Source organism: Taudactylus pleione, unplaced genomic scaffold (assembly GCF_031769625.1).
Source record: "Taudactylus pleione unplaced genomic scaffold, aTauple2 ptg000609l, whole genome shotgun sequence".
NCBI lineage: Eukaryota > Metazoa > Chordata > Amphibia > Anura > Myobatrachidae > Taudactylus > Taudactylus pleione.
In genome coordinates this window covers 2488812-2503469 of record NW_028285011.1, presented here as the reverse complement: position 1 = coordinate 2503469, position 14658 = coordinate 2488812, and the positions used below count along the sequence as shown (strand labels likewise).

Genomic DNA, 14658 nt, shown 5'->3' with positions numbered 1-14658 from the left:
TCATTAGCATATTTTTACAGCAGACCTGCATGCGTAATCGCAATAGCGATCCGTAGTAAATCAGGTCCTTAGTCTCTGGGTCTTGCTGCCACAATTTCACTTTAACCCCTTTCCTGATGAGGTTTTTCACGATATTAGTTCTCGTCACATTCTAACATCAATATCATTGATTTATTTATGCGGTACTCACACATATTACATGTTTTTTTTTACTTTGTATTTTCAGAAAATTCCATAAATTTGAAATAGGAAGGTCCCCTCTTTTCAAGCCAGTATCACTGCTGCAGAGACAAACGCCCTGCAGTCTTTGTAGCATCCTCAGGACGCTCCAGGCAGTATAGCACTTCCAGGTCCCGGCGGCCCAGGCCCCTCTACGCAACAGCATGATGTCATGCGCTTAGGGGGCAGGGCTGGCACAGGGTGCTCTGGAGCCAGCTGATTGTGTGTGCGTAATATTATATATATATATATATATATATATACACACACACACACACATATAATATATATAAATATATATATGTATATATTATAATTATTAAATTTTATTTATAGGGAACCACAAGTGGTCCGCAGCGCCGTACATACAGTAAAGGGTACACGGACATTACATTACAATATAGTAACCAAAATATAAACAGAACAACAATTCAGAAGTAACAATTAGCAACACAATTCTACATACACAGTACAGCTCTGAAAGTGAAGGCTGTAATAGAAGTGCTAGAGAAGAAGGCTGTGAGACAGTGGGGAGGAGGACCCTGCTCCTAGGGGCTTACAATCTAGGGGTATATACTGTAGGTATATTATACACACACACACACACACAATAGGTTATAGGTACTCTAAAACCGGACTCCTTTCAAGACAAAATAGACCTTTTTAAGTTTGACAGGAGGATCAAACTACGTGAACATTTTGGCAAGCCCTCCCCAGACTTATCGATATTACCTGTATACATTTGGATGGCATTATAGATAAAGTAAGCCAGTAATCCATTACATTCAACAGTAACATCTCGGGGAGTGAATACAAGGCGCTCAAATTGTTATCCAGTTATAATGACATTGTATTCCACACAGCGGATAAAGGGGGTGGATTAGTTATACAGAATCTTTATATGTATAAAGCTGAACTGTACCGACAATTGATGGATACGACTGTATATCAAAAATTAACATCTAATCCTACAGAGGCATACAAAGCGGAATTGCAAATACTACTCAATCAGGCAATGAATGACCACATTATTTCAAATCAGATCGTGGAGGCCCTCACAGTACAACATCCGAAGGTACCAGTAATCTACACGATCCCGAAATTGCATAAAGATCCCATCGCACCTCACGGGAGACCTATAATTGCTGCACGTGACTCCCTGTATTATGGTGTCTCTAAATACCTGGATTTTTATGTCCAGCCATTACTATGCAAACATAATACCTTCCTTCGCGACACTACAGAAATTTACCCAGAAGTACGTCTCAATTTATTCTCTGTACAGTCGATGTGTGTAGTCTATACACCAGCATACCACAGGATCAAGGAATTAATACTGTACGCAATTACCTTATTAACAACCCAGGTTACACTGGTCCCCAGGTGGAGTTTTTTATATCATTGTTACAACTGACTCTTAAACGTAACTATTTCATGTTTGATAGTCAATTTTTTCAACAAGTGTCAGGCTGTGCGATGGGGTCCTGTGTGGCCCCGAGCTTTGCCAATATATACATGTTTTTTATAGAGCAAATTTTCTTCTTTAACCATCAGGAATTTACCAGCCGGATAGCATGTTTTTATTGCTACATCGATGACATTTTCATTTTATGGACTGGATCGGAACAGGACTTTGTGGCTTTCATGAACCTAACCAATGCACGTAATTCCCCTATTAAATTCACACATCAATGTAGTCATAATCAAATACACTTCTTTGATGAGCTAGTTAAACAGGATCAGTCTGGATCCCTACAAACGTCTATATACTACAAAAATACAGATCGTAACACTATGTTGTTGGCTACTAGCCACCATCCCCCGGCATGCAAACGGGGTTACCATACTCTCAATTCTTACGAGTCATTCGCATTTGTAGTGAACCAGAGGATGCCAAGGTACAGATCAACCACATAATGAAGTGATTCGCACAAAGGGGGTACTCCCACAAGGCACTCAATAATGCCAAACAGAGAGCTCTAATGGTTGACCGTGAGACCAGTCTACTATGCAAACCCAAAAAAATGCAGAAAAATAACATTATTTGGACTATGAATTACACTACAGCAAGCTCAGAGATTATTCAAAAAGCCAGAAACATCTGGCCCATTATTGCTGACAATCCCCAAATTCCTGCATTACAGGACTGCTCCATCTTACCTGCCTATCGTCGTGGTCGTAATATCTAGGACCTCATTGTGAAAAATGACATCAGCCTCATGGGTACCAATAAGTCGGCTCATTTCCTTACACGGAAGCCGGGGAATTATAGATGTACAGGCTGCACCACTTGCAGTTTCTTAGAAACTGGGAACACATTTGCTCACCCTAGATCTGGCAAAATTTACAAGATTCATCATGCCTTGACATGCTCTAGTCGATTTATTGTATATTTCATAAGATGCCCTTGTGGATTGTTCTACATAGGGAAAACATCAAGACAAATGAAAGAACGCATGGCCCTCCATAGGTCCAGCATTAGAGCGGCCCTTGATGGCAAACAGATTGATCAACCTGTGCCCAGACACTTCAAGGATTTTCAACACAATTTATCTACAATCAGATATAAAATGATTATGTGCCCCCTAACCCTAGGGGAGGTGATCGGGACCGCACTTTACTGCAAAAAGAGGCACAATGGATCCACAGATTGCAAACAGTGCAGCCTAGGGGATTGAATGAAACACTTTCGCTTTCATGTTTTTTGTGATGTTTGTGTAGTCTTGCCATTTCTCCTCAGACAACACTCGATGCTACATTTACATGGATTCTATACAAGTGATTGGCATGGCCGCTGGCCCACTATACAAATATGATGTTTCATCTGCCAATTATGCCTTATGTGTTTGACAGGGCTGGATGTTAGACATTACATGCTTTCTATTTATGCTGTTATTGTTATGACTTCGTCCATGGTGGTCTACTTCAGGGACGCTATACTGATGCATGTGTGATTCACGTTTGCTTTGTATATGCCCGCTCTAGATATGCACGGCGATTTGCCGTGCTACATAGCTATGTCGTTTACATATGTAACCTTGGTGATGGTGAGTTCACCTCAGTCACTGTCTAACCACTCCCCTTTAGGGAGTTCCCGACTGTTCTGAGTCGCTTCTGTGACGTCAGCGGGATTCAGCTGTCGGTTGAAACTGCTTGCACATGTCACGAGGGTGGTAAGTTAAGTTACATAATGTATGTTTGTTTTTCACATTTACTATACAGTCTTGATAAAGGAGGTTCTCTCCGAAACGTTGACTACATTGCTGTAGTTGCTTGACTCATTTATACAGTCTCTGAGTGCCTTTCCACATCTATCTCTGTTATATATACACACACATATATATATATATATATATATATATATATATATATTTATTATTATAATTATTACATTTTATTTATAGGGCACCACAGGTGGTCCGCAGCGCCGTACATACAGTAAAGGGTACACAGAACATTACAATATAGTAACCAAAATATAAACAGAACACAAGTAACAATTAGCAACACAATTCTACATACACAGTACAGCTCTGAAAGTGAAGGCTGTCATAGAAGTGCTAGAGAAGAAGGCTGTGAGACAGTGGGGAGGAGGACCCTGCTCCTAGGGGCTTACAATCTAGGGGTATATACTGTAGGTATATTATACACACACACACACACACACACACACAATAGGTTATAGGTATATACACAGACACACTGAAATATATAATTATATACACATATACACACACACACATATATATATACATATATATACATAAGCACACACACACAAACACATACAATTGGTAGTCCGGCACTCATATGCAAAGTATGGTACCCTCCTAATTACCTCTACCTGTGAAGAGAGGATCATGTAGCAGTCGAATGGGAATCAGTATAATTTACCGCCGGACCCATGCCCGGCTGTTGGAATCCCGACAGCAGCATCCCGGCAGAGGAGGAAATCCCAATCGTCAAAGGCAAGTATATACTAACCTATTTCTACCCCCTAACCCTCCCTTAGGGGTGCCTAACTCTAACCTTCCCCCTCAGTGCCTAAACCTAACCCCCCCTTCCACGCCGCCTAAAACTAAGTCCCCTGGGGGGGTGCCTAACCCTAAGTCCCCCCCGGGGGTTCCTAACGCTAACCCCCCCTTCCCCTAGCCTACACCAAACCTCCCAGGGGGGTGCCTAACCCTAAGTCTCCCCCGGGAACCCTAAACCTAACCCTCCTCCCCCCCTCGTGCGACAATCCGCACTTGGCGTCCCTTCGATCGGGATGCTGGGCGTCGGGCTCCCGGCGTATGTCTAATGGCAGGCGCCGCCATATTGACACCTGTCTTTAAACCCTTGCCGGGATAGGACAGTCGGGAAGCCGGCTGTCGAGATTAGGTCCGCCGGCTTCAAGACTGTATACCGTCAGATGGGCGGCGCTCTAGGCAGCTTGTAAAAAACAAACTGACCCGTTTAAGTAATCAACGTTTCAGAACTTGTATAAAAAAAAACAGCACGTAAGATGAGACCTCCCAATCCCGACCCTTGCAGGAGCGTTATAAGCCGTTAATCGGCTAATGCTCCTGCAACGGGTTGGGTATGGGATCCCAGCTGTCGGGATGGCGGCTGTCAGAATACCAACAGCGGCATCTCGACAGTCACAATCCTGACACAGACAGGTAAGTTCGCTACAACTAACCCTTACACCTACCCTAACCCTCCCCGATGCCTGAACCTAACCCTCCCCCCTTAGTGTCTAACCCTAACCCTCCCCCTAGTGACTAACCCTCACCATAGTGCCCAACCCTAACCTCTAACCCTAAACCTAACCCCCCGATAATTACCTTCGGGATGCCGGTGGTTGGGATTCCGGAGCTGAGATCCCGACGCTATCGGGATTTCGGCAACGGTATTTAGACTTTTGGCATACCATCTGCCGGGATGCTGACTACATCCCCCTGCAACGGTACTGCATACACACCAATGCTATAGTCGGCCGCCATGGACTGTATAGGTGTATACCAAGCTTAATGCTGATGGACCAGAAACACAGCCTCTTTGCCTTTGCGATCAATCTGAATTATTTAAGCAAATGTATAAAAAATTACACGGAGTACACGCACTCAAGGTCAACGTTTCAATTCGCAAAATTAATTTTCATCAGGACAAATGAAAATTCATTTGTGAATTGAAACGTTGACCTGGATCGCGGGTACTCAGTGTAATTTTTTATACATTTGCTTGAGTGCCGCCTATTGTGTACATATCTATCTATATAGCTCTATCTATCTATATATATATATGGAGCCCTTGGAATTTTTTGGATGGTTTTATAATATATATATATATATATATATATATATATCCGCACACACACAAAATTAATCCGGCACTCCACCAGTGCAATATCGTTACCTGCCCTGGTGCCCTCCTAGATGTGCAAACATCAGTGTGTAGGCTTGGTAACAGACGGCATGCATGGTGTCATTTATGGCAAGAGTAAATAAGCAGACACACACAATATCAGTGAACAACATTTGAGTCCTTTCAGGACTTTAAAGTTAATCAAATAGTCATTTAGGGCAGTGGTTCCCAAACTGGGTGCCTCAGGGTATTTGCAGGGGTGCCTCAGGTTGGTGGTCAAGATCAAATAAAATTATTTTTAGTCAATGTGATTGGCAGTCTGGAACTGGTTTTGCCTATCAAAAAATGTGAACAAAAAGAAGCACAGCCCTGTCAACCACCACTGACCTAATGGTGACATATAAGCACAATTTACTTAATTCAGTTTTTCTCAATAAGAAACTTTGAGCCTAAGGGTGCCGTGCAAAAAATGCTGATACTCTAGGGTGCCGTGATTTGAAAAAGTTTGGGAACCACTTTAGCGCATAGGAACAGCTATCTTAACTCTCTACTCAGTACCTCCGACCCCCAACCTACCCTCTCTCCCAGTTCACCCTCCTGGTTACCCATCTCCCTCTTACATTATAAGCCCTCACGGGCAGGGCACTCTTCCTTGAGTTAGGTATATGATTCAGGGGGAGATTTATCAAATCTTTTAGCGATACAAAATTGAGAGGTTGCCCATAGCAGCCAATCAGCTTCTACCTGTCATTTTATACTGTGCTAGATATTTTTGGAGTTGTAAAGCTGCCACTGTTAAAATTCTGTAACCTGCATTAATAGCAGGTCGGCATCCCATGTTCAACTTTAGTGTCCACATTCTTAGAGTAAACTTTTTAACTATCTAAATGGGGACCTCATACCGGCCCTTTTAACTGTCTAAATGGAAACTACACAACATCTTCCCTTGTGCTCTCTTCCTAGCACTGTCCCTGTCACCAGTGTGCATGTCTGTCTCCATTCTTCCCTTCGGTGACTCTCAGTCTGTCTCCCTACTTTGTGGTTACAGGCTCTTTGTTTGCTGTTTGCTCCTTACTTTGTGTGATCTACTACTGCTTGCTTCTCAACCCTTAGTGAGTCCCTCCATTATGCCCCTGTACCCCCACCATTGTTTATTTATTAGTATCATGGTTATTCTCTGTATTTTTGATATTTGTATGTAATTTTGTATTGATTGTATAGCGCTCTGAGCATCCTATAAATAAAAGTTAATAATAATTATAAAAAATCATCTATACAAGTTTCCATATTATAAAGTTAATAATAATTATAAAAAATCATCTATACAAGTTTCCATATTATAAAGTTAATAATAATTATAAAAAATCATCTATACAAGTTTCCATATTATAAAGTTAATAATAATTATAAAAAATCATCTATACAAGTTTGCATATTATAATAGTCCCCAATAATGTGCAATGTAGTAACTTATTTAAGATTATAGTTTAGCCTATAGTTTAGCCTATAGTATCTCCCCATAGTTCTCATTTTGCTGTAACTGCCCCAAATTGCAGCTCTGAAATGCGGGTGTGTGGGGGGGTAATTTATCAGAAGGATGCAGGAATATGTGAGCTTTGTGAGAAGTTAAGGTACTGTTTGGGCAAATTGTAGACAGAACTTATTTTGCCTCAACTTTGCTTTTTAAATGTTTAGAAACAGCTTTCAATTGATTTTTTTCCACTTATGGTATACCAGGATGTCAAACAGGATATCTTTGTGCATAAATTCATAGCTTGGATGAAAGAAGGGATGGGGACAGTTTTTGAAAAACAGATGTTAAAGGGACTGGTACTGAATAATTTGGATGACATTCATACATTTTTACAAGAACATGTGAAAGAGTCTTGGCATGAAGGGGAAGTGTTAGGATGGTGATATGAACATTATTGTTTGAAGATTTTCTCTTGTAGAGATGGCTAAAATATGCTAATCAATTCCAACCATCTGAAATATTCTGGGAAGAAGCACTAATCTCAATAACCTACTTGCATACTTGCCTATGCCTACCATCAAAATTAAAACAGCTTCACTTTGTTTGAGCCAGAAACCCAATGTGGACCATCTGACAATTGAAAAGTGAAAAAAGCAAGTCTCTCAGAATTCTTAATAAGCCGCAGTGCGAATGTTGGCGAGTCTTCACCAAAAATGATGACACCAGCAACCTCTCAGGAAGATGTCAGCATGTGTGACAGGAGGAGCAGTGCAGGTTACGGGGATTGTAAATCAGCAAACTCTCCTCAACAAGCAGGAATGACAGATGAATCTGAACTGTGTAAGTCAGGCCAGATCACAAAGGAGGCTCTAGGTTACAGACGTTCAGACCCAATAATTATCGGAAAATAACTTTTGGAAATAATTCAGTCAATGAACAGAGGAGAAAATCAAGAAATGGACAATGACAGCACAGGAGAAAATTAATTCCTGACATAAAAATGAAACAGAGATTGGAGATTGCCTCAAGTGTCACAAAGCAATACATTGTAAATGGAAATATAAAATGAGATGTAACGCAAAGGATACAAATGAGAGAATGCTCTAATGTATTGAAGCCAACAAAAGAAAGTAAGCACAAAACCTACACAAGAAAACTACCTTTCTGTATAGTGAGATTGATGATGACTTATACATGGAACAACTGCTAGGGTTTATATATTCAAACATGAAAAATGTTCAGGATGGGATTTACGGTCTTAAGGAAGCTGTGTTTGAAAAGAAAGGGTAAATCATGTTTCGCTCGTTTCATAAGGAGCAAAGCAGATCTCGGTCCAACAGTGAACTATAAAACAGGCCGATAGATAACATATTACTAAATAATCCCCTAAATTAAGTTATGAACAAGAAATGGACAACATTTTTTTTTTAACTTAAGGACTTGAAAAATATCCCTTAATATTTCGTAATACAAATGACAGAGACAAAAGGTGGAACTTGCTACACAGGAAAACACTAAATTCAGGAAATATTAACTTGCTCTGGAATGGAAGAAGCAAAGTAAGTGATATATGTGGTGGCACTTGAAAACAGGTAGTGCAAGACAAGAAAGGAGCAACATTGTTACTAAGTAACTATCTAAATTGAAATATTATAGGTATACTTAACCAGAAGTATAGCATCGGAGAAGCAACCGGAGATTGTGCTCTATTAAGCCAGATGGCCTGTTTTTTCATGCGTCAGCAATGCTCTCATCTCTGCATTGAGTGCCCATTACAAATAATACTGATATACCCCTTTCCTCAATGCTGTTCTATGCCTAAAGCTGATAATACAGCTTCCAGTAACTAATAGGAAGTACAGTGATGAGGTCACTACAATCCCAGCCTATCAGGGACAGAGAAGTGCAACATCATGCCTTTAGGTACAGGGGTGGATTCCAGCTTCTCTATCTGCACTACAGCTTAAGGTAAGAAGTGGTGGAGGATTGTGGGAAGGGTTGATGGATTGGGAGGCTGTGATGTACAATTTTAATAATTATGACAGGGTGAGTAATTGCTGCTCCAATAAGAGACTGTTCAGAAAGTTGTATCTCCATCATAATGCAACTGGAACAATGTCTGATATCCGAAGTGAACTAATAAGGAGATTAAACACATGTAAACCTAACAAGTTATGTTCATGCACACTCAGTCAATGACACAACAGACTGCAAGTCAACCACCAGATTGTTACTACAACTTGGTGATGGGATGACATGTTGGACCAGTAGAAAACAATGAATAGTGTATCTATCCTCAACTAAGGCTGAATATAGCACTGCAGTGCATGCTCATTAAGATGCAATATGGTTACGATACTGTGTGATGGATTCTGTGATGGACATGATTAAACTAAAAACTCTGATCATGTGTCAACTAGGTGTAAAGTGGTCATAAACAGAAACATTAAACTCACTTAACACTTTGATGTGAAATATCATCTATAGAACAACTTTAAAAAAAAACACATTATATATATGCATACTATCCATCTGGGACTATGATTGGGGTTGCACTGACAAATTTACAGTTATTAAAAAGTGATAAGATTTATCTTCTTTAAGGAAAAATTCTTATAATATCAAGAGGAGGTGTTACAACAGACATATTATTCCACATCACCTGAAGTGTTTATATATTTATATATAATATCTACAGGGACTGATAATGATTGCTAGGTAATGCGACTTCAATTGTGTTTACCATATGTGTGTTTTATTTTTGCTGTATTAATGTCTCTGTTATTCCTATCTTTAGGTGTGTTACATAAAAGTTAGGTTGATCTGTTTATGCTGTATACATTAAATACAGCTGGGTTGCTGTGTCCATCTGTCCTCATTTACAACTAATCTGAATTTACAGATCAGTATTTTAACAATTCAGTCAGAGTCCCTTAACTCTGGGCTCCATCTGTTACCCGCTTTCTGCTGTCATATCCAGGAGGTAGAGTAAAATTCTCTCCTCACGGGACCCATATTTGGGTGGCTAATTGACACTTGCTAATATTCAGTTGTATAACTCATGCAGCACCTACAGTAAATGGAAAGGACTCAAAGTTAATCAAGTGGACAACATCTCTAACTTTTGGGTATAATGCTACAAAAACCTAAAACATGATTAAAGTAAAGAAACAAAAATGAGAAAATAATTACTGCTGCAATTTTAATTGAATTCGCTTATACCTACAGCCTATGTTGAGAAGCCCAGTGGAATATCTGTCACAATTAAAACAAAATCTCATTAGCTTACATTTCTCAACTACACAAAAGTAGGAGGGCAGAAGATGCTGAAATTAACATTACCAAACATTTGTTAGGATAACAGATAAATAAAATCATAGTGATTCCATTGGTGGATTGGTTTATCTCTTGTTCTCAAACAATTACATAACTGTTATATGGGGATAGGAGAAGGTCAAGAGAACCCAAAAGTGTAATAATGATGTATTGTGAATTTTTTTTTTTTTTATAATATGATTAATAGATTTTAAACATTAGATTTCTTCTCTGTATCACAACCTTGATACCAGCTGGTTTACACAATATGTGCATATACCTGTGCAAAAAGATCTGGTATCCAAGTAGGGATTCAGATAAGTGATTTGGAGGGAGATGTACTAAGTCTTGGAGAGGGATAAAGTGGAGAGAGATAAAGTACCACTCAATCATATCCTATCATTTTACTGCGGTGTTTGAAAAATTAGTTAGGAGCTGACTGGTCAGTACTTTATCTCTCTCCAAGGCTTAGTACATCTTCCTCTCGATGTTCATAATGTGGTACACATAAAAGGTTTAAACATATGATCATCATTACCACACTATCATGGACCCTTGTCATTCCTCTCTCCCCATAGGTGATTTTGAGCCCTGGTTGAACCACAGGCATATAAGGACAGTAGCCACTCTAACACTGAGAAAGTTTACAACTATACAACATCTATACACTACAGATTTATAATTTCTCTGGACGACTACAGTATATTATATATCTAGGCCATAGGCTTGAGCGTAATACACCCCTATATCAACTACACAGATATATACTGTACATATGTACACATGGAAAAGTCTAAGGATGAAACTGTCCTACAAGAAGAAGATCTAGACCATGCGTTTTGCTATATATATATATTAAGCAGTAAATCTGGTCCAGACACTGCTTTCCTGGCATCTGTAATTCCCCCATAAGCCCCCTTCCTTCCTTATAATTTATAGATGTAAAATAAATTGAGGGTTTTTGAGATGATTGAAGTCAATTGTTTTTCTACTGATGTAACAGACTCTATATAGTATAATATATACAATTTTCACTTGGGGTAACTGGATTTGCAGGCACACTTTCCTGTTCTGTGGGCAAATATAATTATCAGCATCCTGGTGGATTCAGTCTCTCTCTACTCTTTAGCTATGTTACGATGCAATTTTCCTACAAAATGTGAACCTGTCCAAACCTGTCCATTATCATTAACCTGCAAGTATACTACATATATTAGAAATCATAAAATTCCCCTTTAACAATAAGCATTAAATATTATGTAATTAAAAAGCTAGTAATACATCTGATAAAGCAACTAATAACTGCAAAATAATAAAATAATGGATTCAGCAGTTATTTTGGACAATTATTAATGCACTTTAACCTTTTCACACAATTGCAAGGATGTAATGACCAGCATAAAGTTCATACTGTCAGTACAATATTAAAAATAATACTACTAGGCTGCTATCATAATAATAAACACTGAAAGGACATCAAAGGAATATAAGCAACATAAATAAAGTACCAGCTTTACTTAGTGGAACAAAATCCCACATATTTAAAGTAGAGAATATGATCTGAACACCTCATTTTATGCACAAAAGGTTGTTTCCCATGTGATATGCAAATATAGCAAACAGTATATGCATCGCATAACAATAAATACTATAAAACTATTATGTGAAAAATGTGATTAAAGGATATATCAGCTATATTTGGATTAGAAACTACCCAGAAGCATTACTAAATATTATTTGAATATTAAATCACATGTCAATTTAACTTATGCATATGTTATAATATAGATATATTTACAAATATTTTAAAAATATTTAGAATTAAGATACATTTTGATTTTGTACATAATAATTTGAGCCACGTAAATTTGCTGTCAGTGAAGAAATATTATACTTTAATTTGTATTTATTGTATATACATATCAAGCAGTGTTCTCAAAATAAAACAACAAACTCTTATTAAAATGAATCTGTGATTTTTCAGCTCTCAAAGAGCTGTCTATGTAATCTAGAAATACACATTTTTAAGAATTTGATTCACCTAAAAATATCTATTGAATCTATACCTATTGCTATACAAAGTGTATCTATTGCTTTATGAATGATCTGCACACACACAAGTCACAAACACAGCTTTCATAGTAGACTTGGGAAATTATATGATGCATCAGTAGTAAAAACTATTAGATTTCTGTGACCTTTCACACTTTCTTTTAATATGAATACATATTATTTATGGAAAAATTCATGTAATGAGTATTGGATAAGGGCAAATTAAATTAAATGTGTTCATGTATTTTCAAATATAATTACATAATGACCAAGATAGTCAGCACTTAACAGTAAAGCCAGTGTCCTGCACAATATGTTTTAAGTGGTAATTTATTCAGAAAATGTTGGAAATGTGAGTACTGGGAGCAGATTCTCACATCAGTCTAATATAAATAAAGTGCTTTTACCATTCTCTTATGTTGCCCATGTAATACATTTGCACTGTACTTTATCCATGCATGACTTAACAATCTCAATAGAGGAAGTTTCAGCACCACAGACAGCTACATTCTATGCAGATAGCCTTTCCCTACCCACAATTGAATTACAGCTGATTAAAACACTCTAGATTTTCTATTTGTTTTACTATTGTACTTTAACATGCAACATAACGTGTCAAGATTCAATAAGTTTATTTCTACTCAACTATGGTTAAATCTCATAAGTATATATACATGTCATATATTAGTAGTCAACAGTGATCTATAGCCAAGAAATTCTACAAAAAAAACAAAAAACAACCAAGTAAACACAATAAAAAGCTGATCGTGGAAATATAGCAACCATGCAGAATTGCACTAATAAACAGCAATGGGACAAATTGTTTGCAGCGTGTAAAAAAATGTGAGTCAGCAGGTTCACAATAGACAGGAAAAGAAGATATATACGAGCTTACCATGTTGACTTCAGAGACCATATCAATGCTGGCAATGTCTATATTCATTCCAACAGCAACTGGAGAACCTAGAAAGAAATCAATAATGATCTCACTGAAGGGAGGCTTCATATTGAGAATTCAACTATGGCAAATACTTAATGGACATTAGCAAGGAATACAATACAATCTAAACCCCTTACAGAAAATAAATATATCACATATTTCAGTAAGATAATAAAATGTACTTTATTAATATTGCGCTTATCTTTCTTAATAAGCATGCTCCACTAACTTTTGTATGGGAAGATAAAGTTATACAATTAAGTAATATGTTGCCAAAACATATATAAAACAGTACATTTTAGACTGTCATGATGATTTACCTCCAAAGTCTGGTCTTAGTCGGATGTCATAGCCTTTTAACAATTTATCCACTGTTTCTTTCACAAAAGACATGTTACCAGGATCATTGACACTGTGGAGATATAAATTGGAGATCACCAGGATTAATGGGAGATTCACTACTTTCTCATGCACTACAGTTTAATTCATTTATGACAAACCATTTCCTATAGCATGATAGGCATATCATTTTCATTGGCATATCTGCAGTCATTTCAGCAACTGCACAGTACTAAAAAACAATAGATTTCAACTTCGCTGGGTAACAGTACATGGAGCTTTCTGCAGCCATAAAAGGAGCTGAATTTTTTTTTTCATTCACATGGTTGTAAGTACTAAACCGGATACAAACTTACCTTTGGGCGCAGCACACAACAGCCACCAGGACTGGAGCAGAAATCAACCCAAACAGTCGTCCTGCCAGAGAGCACCACATGCCTCCGAGCATCCCGGGCACAAGAGCCAGCAGCAGCCACTGGGGGCAGATGGTGAGAAGCACCAACCTGAAGGCTCCTGCAGCAACTCTAAGCCTCGGCCCTTACATCCAACAGGGGTCTACAGCCAAAGCTCATAGTGTAACATCGGTCCAGGGATCTTCCAGCAAGGGAATAGAAGGAGTGTGTGGGGGTGGAGATAGTTATTTCAAGAGGAGGGTAACAGGGGTCTAGAGTGAGTAGGGGAGGGAGGAGGAGGTGAATTCCCCTATCTGGCCACAAAAAAAAATGCCAACACTGTAATGAAAGTGGAAACCATAACGGGCCTTTCCCCTGAGGTGCTGTGCGATGCGCTGCAGTCTTCTCTACAGTTCTCTCATCTGTCTTAGTGGGACTGGGTCTCCCTCCCATGTACAGAGATCTTACATGAGGCAATCAGCAGCATATCTGGCTGCAACCTGGCGGCTGCAGGCATGGTAGTGGGCAGGGGCAGGCGACAGAGGGAGCAGCCGGCTGTGGGGGAAACGTTCCCGGTGGGC

General features: G+C 38.7%; 1 protein-coding gene across 2 annotated transcripts in view; it reads right to left on the bottom strand.

Moving 5' to 3' along the window:
- Positions 1–14148, bottom strand: part of GABRB3 (gamma-aminobutyric acid type A receptor subunit beta3) — a 224982-nt gene extending 210834 nt beyond the window's left edge. The window contains exons 1-3 of one of the 2 annotated variants that reach the window (XM_088454039.1): positions 14042–14148; positions 13667–13758; positions 13302–13369 (exon numbers count right to left, since the gene is read on the bottom strand). In XM_088454039.1, coding sequence (XP_088310165.1) covers positions 13302–13369; positions 13667–13758; positions 14042–14133 — 252 coding nt within the window. In that variant the 5' untranslated portion in view covers positions 14134–14148. The remainder of the gene's footprint in view (positions 1–13301; positions 13370–13666; positions 13759–14041) is intronic. The other variant, XM_088454040.1, reaches the window with a different exon arrangement.
- Between the last annotated feature and the right edge of the window lie 510 nt (positions 14149–14658).